The sequence below is a fragment of the Entelurus aequoreus genome, linkage group LG04 (genome assembly GCF_033978785.1).
Source record: "Entelurus aequoreus isolate RoL-2023_Sb linkage group LG04, RoL_Eaeq_v1.1, whole genome shotgun sequence".
NCBI classification, from domain to species: domain Eukaryota; kingdom Metazoa; phylum Chordata; class Actinopteri; order Syngnathiformes; family Syngnathidae; genus Entelurus; species Entelurus aequoreus.
The window spans coordinates 69,509,583-69,518,933 of record NC_084734.1 but is presented as its reverse complement, the minus strand read 5'-3'; the positions used below and the strand labels follow the sequence as shown (position 1 = coordinate 69,518,933).

Here is a 9,351-nt window from a genome sequence, read left to right as displayed (position 1 = left end):
AATGTGTACATGAGAGATTGTCTGAGTATTCTGACAAATCCAACTAATTTGTCTAAAAAGAGCTTCCCAACGGTACTGAGGAAACGCACGCATGCGCATCAACGCCAAAGTTTTACTCGAAACAGATTAAAATAGAATAAAAAAATACTTTGTTTAGACTGCAGACTGTCACTCGCGATACAAGTAGGTCATTATGTTGAATTATATTAATTTCATTGTATTTTCTGACCAGTAAGCAAAGAATGTAAATAATTAATAATTAATTAACGGTAGCATACATTTTCATTGTTTGAACAGGAACAGCAACTGGTAGCTGTTTTCGACAAACCATGAATTGATTAACGTGGACCCCGACTCAAACAAGTTGAAAAACTTATTCGGGTGTTACCATTTAGTGGTCAATTGTACGGAATATGTACTGTACTGTGCAATCTACTAATAAAAGTTTCAATCAATCAATCAAAAAAGCTCGATGAGACAGCACACCGGAAACACTCAAAACAACACGTCCGGTATGTGACGTCAATATACTTGACACTCATTGGTCACAACCCCGGAAATGGGCGCGTGACGTATATTTGAAATTTCAGCGCTGAAACAGTTTGTTGTGTAAATCGTTGCGAGCTGCATTGCGGCGTTTTGAACACTTTCGAAGCTTGCTGAGTCCACACAGTTGAGTAGGAATGTCGTTTTCAAGAGCACCTTTGAAAAGGTTCAACGAATCTGTCAGTAAGTAAAACGGAGTAGCGTGTTTATAGAAGCTAACACTGCATTTGTTCAAGGCTTGCCTGTTAGCTATAGCATTTGTATTTAGCTCGTTTGAATGTAAAGTTGCAGCTTTTGATATGAAACTAAGACAAACCATCTAACCAACAAAGCTGTGCCTAAAACAGTGGTCGTGATCATCTTCTTTCAACTAAAGGTTGCGCCCCTCCACCTGGCATATACGACATCAAACCTGGGGAACCGAAGGGAGCTGCGTCCTTTGACAAGTCGGACCGCTTTAGACACCCCAAGGCGGGTAAGTAACCTCGATCGACATTTTATTGCATTAGATTAATGAAATTGTGTATAATATTTAGTTTTCCTCCTCTTGTGTGTTCAGTGAACCCATTATCACCCTGTAAAGATGCGTTGATGTCTCCTGTCAGAAGGACACAATCAGTTGATGGACTTGTAAGTTGCAATTTTACTTTTAGGTAGAAAACCGGCCCCACATAATCTTCTCCACTTTTCAAATGCATCTTGCAGGTTGAAGGATCGAGTGCGAAGAAAGACAAAAATGCCATGACTTTGGAAAGGAAACAACACCGACTGTTGGAGAAAGAGGTGTCCTTTATTCAAAGCAACCCAGAGTTGTTTTTTTTGATTGATTGAAACTATTATTAGTAGATTGTACAGTACATATTCCGTACAATTGACCACTAAATGGTAAGACCCAATTAAGTTTTTCAGCTGGTTTAATTCGGGGTCCACGTAAATCAATTCATGGTACAAATATATACTCTCAGCATAATACAGTCATCACACAAGTTAATCATCAGAGTATATACATTGAATTATTTACATTATTTACAATCCGGGGGGTGGGATGTGGAGGGGGAGTTGGGGGTTAGGTTTGGTTGATATCAGCACTTCAGTCATCAACAATTGCATCATCTGAGAAATGGATATTGAAACAGTGTAGGTGTGACTTCGTAGGATATGTACAGCAAGCAGTGAACATAGTGAGCTCAGAAAGCATAAGAACAAGTACCGCTATATACGTTTGATTATTTACAGTCCATGGAGGTGGGATGTGAAGGGGGGAGGGTGTTAGTCTAGGGTTGAAGTTGCCTGGAGGTGTTCTTTTAATGCGGTTTTAAAGGATGATAGAGATGCACTTTCTTTTACACCGGTTGGGAGTGCATTCCATATTGATGTGGCATAGAAGGAGAATGAGTTAAGACCTGTTAGATCGGAATCTGGGTTTAACGTGGTTTGTGGAGCTCCCACTGGTGTTGTGGTTATGGCGGTCATTTACGTTATGGAAGTAGTTTGACATGTACTTCGGTATCAGGGAGGTGTAGCATATTACTTTAGTTACTTTAGAGTTACTTTAATAATAAATAAGAATGGAATAATAAATATACTATACAATTTATATTTGTTTGGTTTAAAGCTTTAGCAACCCCGAAAGAGACAAGCAGTAGAGAATGAATGGATGGACTCTCAGTCAGTAGAGATTTGCGGTCTAGTTTCAAGCCTAATATGTGCTGGGCTGGACTGCCTGTGATAACCGTGTGGCTCGTTTCGTAGAGCGGCCGTGCCAGCAACTTCCTGCTTCGATCCCCCGGCTTCCGCCATCCTAGTCCTTGAGCAAGACCCTTCACCCTTGCTCCTGATGGGCCGTGGTTAGGGCCTTGCATGGCATCTCCCGCCATCAGTGTGTGAATGTGGAAATATTGTTAGTGTCAAAGCACTTTGAAGGTAGCAAAGTATAACCCATTTACCGCTGTTACAATGGTGCTGTGAATTTGATGAGTCAGGTTTAGGTGGTGGGCTGGATAAAATGCTCGATTATGGATCGGTATATTTGCATTTTTAGCAATATTGATTCACAAGCATAAAAATTACTATCCCCCACTACTTCGGTACTCTTGCAGACGTACTAGCATACTACATTACGAATCTGAATGTAACTGTTATTTATATTGATTGTATTTGTAGCTGAGAGTCTTATAAGAACAGAGCTGAAGAAAGGAGGCAACCATACTAAGGAGGTACTATTGTTTACATGTTAATCTCCCACAAGTGTCAAGTGGGGCAGGAAAACCAATTGCTCATTGCGTTGCATCCTGTCTGACTGCGCTAACAAAATAAGACTCCCAGAAAAATAGCTTTTATAAATACTGTTATTATTTTGCACTTGAAGAAACAATACCTTAATGCAGTTTTTCTCAAATAGTGGGACGCAGTCTGGGGAACATGCTTCATCGGTATCATGCTTTAAAGGCCTACTGAAATGAATTTTTTTTATTTAAACGGGGATAGCAGATCTATTCTATGTGTCATACTTGATCATTTCGCGATATTGCCATATTTTTGCTGAAAGGATTTAGTATAGAACAACGACGATAAAGATTGCAACTTTTGGTATCTGATAAAAAAAAGGCTTGCACCTACCGGAAGTAGCGTGACGTAGTCAGTTGAACATATACGCAAAGTTCCCTATTGTTTACAATGATGGCCGCATGAAGTGAGAGAGATTCGGACCGAGAAAGCGACAATTTCCCCATTAATTTGAGCGAGGATGAAAGATTTGTGGATGAGTAAAGTGCAAGTGAAGGACTAGTGGGGAGTTGAAGCTATTCAGATAGGGAAGATGCTGTGAGAGCCGGGGGTGACCTGATATTCAGCTGGGAATGACTACAACAGTAAATAAACACAAGACATATATATACTCTATTAGCCACAACACAACCAGGCTTATATTTAATATGCCACAAATTAATCCTGCATAAAAACACCTGCGTGTTTGTTATGCTAGCTCCTAGCTCCTCTGCTAGCTCCTAGCTCCATAGAACACACCAATACAATTCAAACACCTGATCAACACACACAATCACTCAGCCCAAAAGACCGTTTACCTAACCCAAGGTTCATAAAGCTTATATATTTTTAAAAAGTTACGTACGTGACGCGCACATACGGTCAAGTTATCGAATGTTTAGCAGCCAAGGCTGCATACTCACGGTACCTGATATTCAGCTGGGAATGACTACAACAGTAAATAAACACAAGACATATATATACTCTATTAGCCACAACACAACCAGGCTTATATTTAATATGCCACAAATTAATCCTGCATAATAACACCTGCGTGTTTGTTATGCTAGCTCCTAGCTCCTCTGCTAGCTCCTAGCTCCATAGAACACGCCAATACAATTCAAACACTTGATCAACACACACAATCACTCAGCCCAAAAGACCGTTCACCTAACCCAAGGTTCATAAAGCTTATATATTTTTAAAAAGTTACGTACGTGACGCGCACTTACGGTACGGTACGTGTTATGCTAGCTCCTAGCTCCTCTGCTAGCTCCTAGCTCCATAGAACACGCCAATACAATTCAAACACATGATCAACACACACAATCACTCAGCCCAAAAGACCGTTCACCTAACCCAAGGTTCATAAAGCTTATATATTTTAAAAAAGTTACGTACATACGCAAAAAAAAGCCAAAGCTGCATACTCACAGTAGCACGTCTGCGTCTTTGTCATCCAAATCAAAGTAATCCTGGTAAGAGTCTGTGTTGTCCCAGTTCTCTACAGGCGTCTGTGTATCCAAATCAAAAGTCCTCCTGGTTAGAGTCTCTGTTATCCGAGTTCTTCCATCTTGACTGCATCTTTCGGGAATGTAAACAAAGAAGCGCCGGCTGTGTACTGTTGTGGCTGACTACGTTCGAAAAATACGTCCATTTCGCACCGACAACTTTCTTCTTTGCTTGCTTGGCTTCCTTCTCCATAATGCAATGAACATGATTGAAACAGATTCACGAACACAGATGTCCAGAATACTGTGGAATTATGAAATGAAAACAGAGCTTTTTCGTATCGGCTTCAATGTGGAAGGCATACCCGTGTTCGCCGGGCTACGTCACACGCATACGTCATCCTCAGAGGCGTTTCGAACCGGAAGTTTAGCGGCAAATTTAAAATGTCACTTTATAAGTTAACCCGGCCGTATTGGCATGTGTTATAATGTTAAGATTTCATCATTGATATATAAACTATCAGACTGCGTGGTCGGTAGTAGTGGGTTTCAGTAGGCCTTTAAACCCCATTTGAAAAGCTGTGTCCTACAAAACATGCTCATTGTAGCCATTTATGCTTACTTCTTCATTTGGATTTAAAAAAGTTAGCACAAATTACTTTTTTGTTTTTTAGGTTAATGCAGTGCTTCTCATTTATTTACGGTAATTGTACTTTTTCATACAATTTCATAGACAAATAATCAGTGTTGAGTTAGTTACTGAAAACCAGTAACTAGTTACAGTTAGTAGTTACTTTATTTCAAAAGTAAATCAGTTACTAACTCAGTTACTTACGCCAAAAAGTAATGCGTTACTGTGAAAAGTACCTAGTTACTTATTTAAAAAAATAAAAATTAAGGCTCCCATTAATGCCCTTTTAGCCTTCATTTCAGTACTGTTATTGCACTGGGTAATAATACAATCTGTTGATCAACTTGACATGCATTTGCATCACTGAACTCTGTTAAGCAATGTGGTCTACATACAACACACAAAGACAAAAATATGTTTCAAAGGGCCAATTTATTTTGGGCCAGAACAAATTGACAAAACTATTTTAAATAGCTGCAACATAACATACATAAGTAACAAACCGCATAATAACAACATGTCACAACATAGCTGTAAACCTGGCTTCACCTAAGGAAGGCACACATGACATGATTATATGTCATTTCACTATATACAGCACACATACTGCTATACACACGCCTAACCAGGCGTTTTTTTCTTTCAAGGAATTGTGAAATAAAATCATGTCTTCATGAGATCAACACTGTACTTAAGCCCAGAACACTCTACGAATTTCCCCAGTTTTAGTTTAGAGAAAAGGAAAGATTGGCCTGGCCCACTAGGATCCCTCTTTAAGTTTGTGAACTTTATAGTCTATACATTTCGGGTGATGTGATAATCAAACACTCTAGAAGTCTAGAATGAAAGAGTATATAAGAGAATTGACAGAGTGTGTGTACCTTCAGTGCTGAATGATGAGCAGAGGCAGAGTTTGGAGTGTCTTCTTTAGCTCGCTTTCCATTTTTATGTACTCACTGTCCACTGTGTCCAGCTGCCTGAAAGCGGGTGACTCCACTGTAGAAATAGCCTGCATGTCTTCTAGCACATACGCTGCAGTGTCTCTATCAATGTTGTCCTGGCTAGCAGTCCCTCTGTTAAAATCCAGCCACTTTGTGTCTCTCTTTACTAGCTTCGTCGAAGTATGTTGCTTTTGTAGCTGTTTCAGCAGATTTGAATTGCTGTTTTGGGCAGTAGATAGGATCTTTGATCCAAGACACAACTTACATTTAACTAAAATGTTCTTTTGTTTGTGCTCGACAAAAGGAAAGTAGTGAGAATATCTCCATGTCAAGAAACTCGGCTTCAGGTCCGCCATGATGTTTTGTTTGTAAACACAGACACGCCCCTGCCCCACACCACACACACCCACAAACAGCGCGCGGCGCGCCTCTTCCTTGTGACACAGGAACATTCAGAAGGACGACAATGCAACTCTCCAATAAAACACACTCAGATCTTCTGTTTCTAGCCTATACTACATAAAAAATAACGCAGTAACGCATCATGTAGTTACGGTAACTGAGTTATTGAATCTAAAAAATAACGCGTTAGACTACTAGTTACCGCCGAAACTAACGGCGTTACAGTAACGCATTACTGTAACGCGTTAGTCCCAACACTGCAAAAATGGGTGGCTGCAAAATGTTTTGTTCTTCCAAGGTGGGGCTTTAGAGAAAATATTTGACAAGCTCTGTCTTATTTCAATTTGCAGTGATGGAATGTTGCAGTACGATTACACTTTCATTTGCAATAACTTTATTATTTAAAAATTGCACTTTTGAGACGTTCGAGGAAGTTTAAGCAGTCAAAAGTTTTTATGATGACAAAAAAAACCAAAAAGTATATTGTATTAACAGATTTAAGACATTTTCAATATTTGAGTCTACATGGAATTGTAATTAATTGATTTAAAACCATATGAGTCTAAATCGAATTGATTTGGGAAATTGACCGTGATACCCAGCCCTAATTGTTGATGTGTGACAGTACATTGTTGAAATCTTACCTCCCCCAAGACAATGAGTTGACAGTCCACAGGTTTTAGCTCATTGTCTAGCACTTTGTGACTTCACTCTCAATCAGTGGGGATTTGTGGTCATGGGTTCAAGCACAGCGTGGGAGGGCTAGACTGCATGGGATGGCCACGGTTACAATTGCGTAGTAAGTATGTTGTTGATTTTTCACCCTGCAGATCCGCTGCCTGGTCCAGCAGCGAGGGGAGCAGGATCGGCGCTTGTTATCCCTGGAGGAGGACTTTAAAAAGGTGGAAGCCAAGCTGTTGGCTGCAGTCAGGGAGAAGACGGGCCTCACTGCCAACATCACCACCCTTGAGAGACAGAAAGTTGAGCTCAAGAAAGTCAACGAGTTCTTAAAAAACAAGGTCTACTCAGTCTAGTTGTTCTGTTTTAGTTTGAGTGGACTGGATTTGCCATGTTTTCTTATTTGTGCTGCTTTGACATTGCTATTCATATTTTCTCCCAGGTTTCAGCTGACACAACAAAAAAGAGGATCAACTCTCTTACAATGGAGCTGATGGAGGCCAGGAACAATTTGGACATCAAAAATAAGGTGTGAAAATTCAGCATCAGCCTCAAACACACACAAATGATCTATAATGATGATCTTAGTTTAGATTTTCTAGGCAGATGTGTTAATGTACTGTTGGGGGCGGCGTGGCGAAGTTGGTAGAGTGGCCGTGCCAGCAATCGGAGGGTTGCTGGTTACTGGGGTTCGATCCCCACCTTCTACCATCTTAGTCACGTCCGTTGTGTCCTTGGGCAAGACACTTCACCCTTGCTCCTGATGGGTGCTGGTAGCGCCTTGCATGGCAGCTCCCTCCATCAGTGTGTGAATGGGTGAATGTGGAAATACTGTCAAAGCGCTTTGAGTACCTTGAAGGTGGAAAAGCGCTATACAAGTATAACCCATTTATTTATTTATTTACTGTTGAATATGTTTGTGCAGGAGATACATTTTCTGCAGCTCAGCGGTGAAGGACACCTCAAGGTGTTAGAAACAGATCTCAGAGCTAGTAAAGACACTCTCCAGGCTTTAAAAGACAGAAACAAAGACTTGGGTAAGTTTTAAGAGTAACTGATCAAATACATTTTGTGTGGCGAGTTAATCGATTTGTGTTCTTTACAGAGGACATCCATCATGTGACAAAAACCCAAAATGAGGAGTTGGAACAGGAGAATGCCAGATTACACGGTGAGTCAACCCAAAAGCTAAATAGTCAATCCTGTGAACACAGTTTTTGTGTACATTATTGTATTTGTTTGTCTACAACCTGCATTGCAAAACAGGCAGAGTTTGAAACAGCTGTTGGTACAGTAATGCTGTTTTATATACAGGCACACTAACATTGTAAAAATAATACTTCTGAGTTTTATCATGAAAGGCATTTTTAATGCAACTGTATTATTTATTGAATCTGTTTGTGATGTGCATGTGCACTTGAAAAAAGCGAGTGTACACCACTATGGTATCCCAATGGCTTTTAAATCAATTATATTATTATTCCAGCTGAGATAAGGGAGCTGAAAGAGGAGGTTCGTGTTCTACAGGGATATCTAGACACAGCCAATGATCAAATCCAGGTAGGTGTAAAAACATTGAACAGTTGTATTTTGATTCAGTGAAAAGCTAACCTTAAAAACATTGTTAGGATCTCCGCCTAAAGCTTCAGGAGACAAATCAGCAAGAGATTGTCTCTGATTCACAGCTGCAGAACATGAAGTAAGTAAATGTGTAATAGTTCTCTACCAGAGTGTTAGATTTCAACGCATGTCTGTTGCATGTTCTCCAAAGGCACCTAGAACAGGAATTAGAGCAGTGCAGCACAAAGCTTGAAAGCACTGAACTTGAACTGAGGGAAAAAGAAGAGGAGGCGCTGAAATATCAGCAAAAGCTGCAGGCTTCAAAGGAGGCTTTATCGGAAGTGGAGAGGAAGTTGGCAAGCCAAGAGTTGTCTTCACAAAAGTTGGTGAGTGACTTGGAGGTGCATTGATATTCTCTAACCGAGAGGTCAAGGACTCTCAAACAGTAGTTTGCCTGCAGGATGCTGACCTTGTTCGCTTGCGGGAGGTGCTCAGGAAGACCGAAAAAGAGCTAGATGAGAGAGTGGCACATCTTGAACAGAGATGTGTGTTTTCCGCAGAAGAAAGAAGTATGCTCGCCCAACAATATCAATGCAATTAAAACAAAAAATATTGATCTTTAATCTCTTTTTAAATTTTTTTTTAATTTAGACAAAACTCTGGAGGAGGGTTTACGGAGAGTGAAAGAGTTAAAAACAGAGCTTAACTTGCTGAAGGACACAAATCTAGATGATAAAAAGAAGCAGATTAAACTCCAACATGATCATGCTTCTCTCAACGAGGAACTGGCAAAAGAAAGGGTCACCATTTTATTTACTTAATTACATGACATGTCTGTATTTATCTGTTAGTGTTTTTTTTCTAAAGCTCATTTCCT

General features: G+C 40.1%; 1 protein-coding gene across 1 annotated transcript in view; it reads left to right on the top strand.

Moving 5' to 3' along the window:
• The first annotated feature begins 543 nt into the window (after positions 1 to 543).
• The window catches only part of hmmr (hyaluronan-mediated motility receptor (RHAMM)), a 20,411-nt gene continuing 11,603 nt past the window's right edge, over positions 544 to 9,351 (top strand). Inside the window, exons 1-13 of the mRNA XM_062045586.1 lie at positions 544 to 729; positions 923 to 1,021; positions 1,106 to 1,176; positions 1,252 to 1,329; positions 7,067 to 7,255; positions 7,357 to 7,443; positions 7,840 to 7,951; positions 8,020 to 8,085; positions 8,401 to 8,474; positions 8,543 to 8,613; positions 8,686 to 8,860; positions 8,935 to 9,043; positions 9,126 to 9,274. Coding sequence (XP_061901570.1) covers positions 684 to 729; positions 923 to 1,021; positions 1,106 to 1,176; positions 1,252 to 1,329; positions 7,067 to 7,255; positions 7,357 to 7,443; positions 7,840 to 7,951; positions 8,020 to 8,085; positions 8,401 to 8,474; positions 8,543 to 8,613; positions 8,686 to 8,860; positions 8,935 to 9,043; positions 9,126 to 9,274 — 1,326 coding nt within the window. The 5' untranslated portion in view covers positions 544 to 683. The remainder of the gene's footprint in view (positions 730 to 922; positions 1,022 to 1,105; positions 1,177 to 1,251; positions 1,330 to 7,066; positions 7,256 to 7,356; positions 7,444 to 7,839; positions 7,952 to 8,019; positions 8,086 to 8,400; positions 8,475 to 8,542; positions 8,614 to 8,685; positions 8,861 to 8,934; positions 9,044 to 9,125; positions 9,275 to 9,351) is intronic.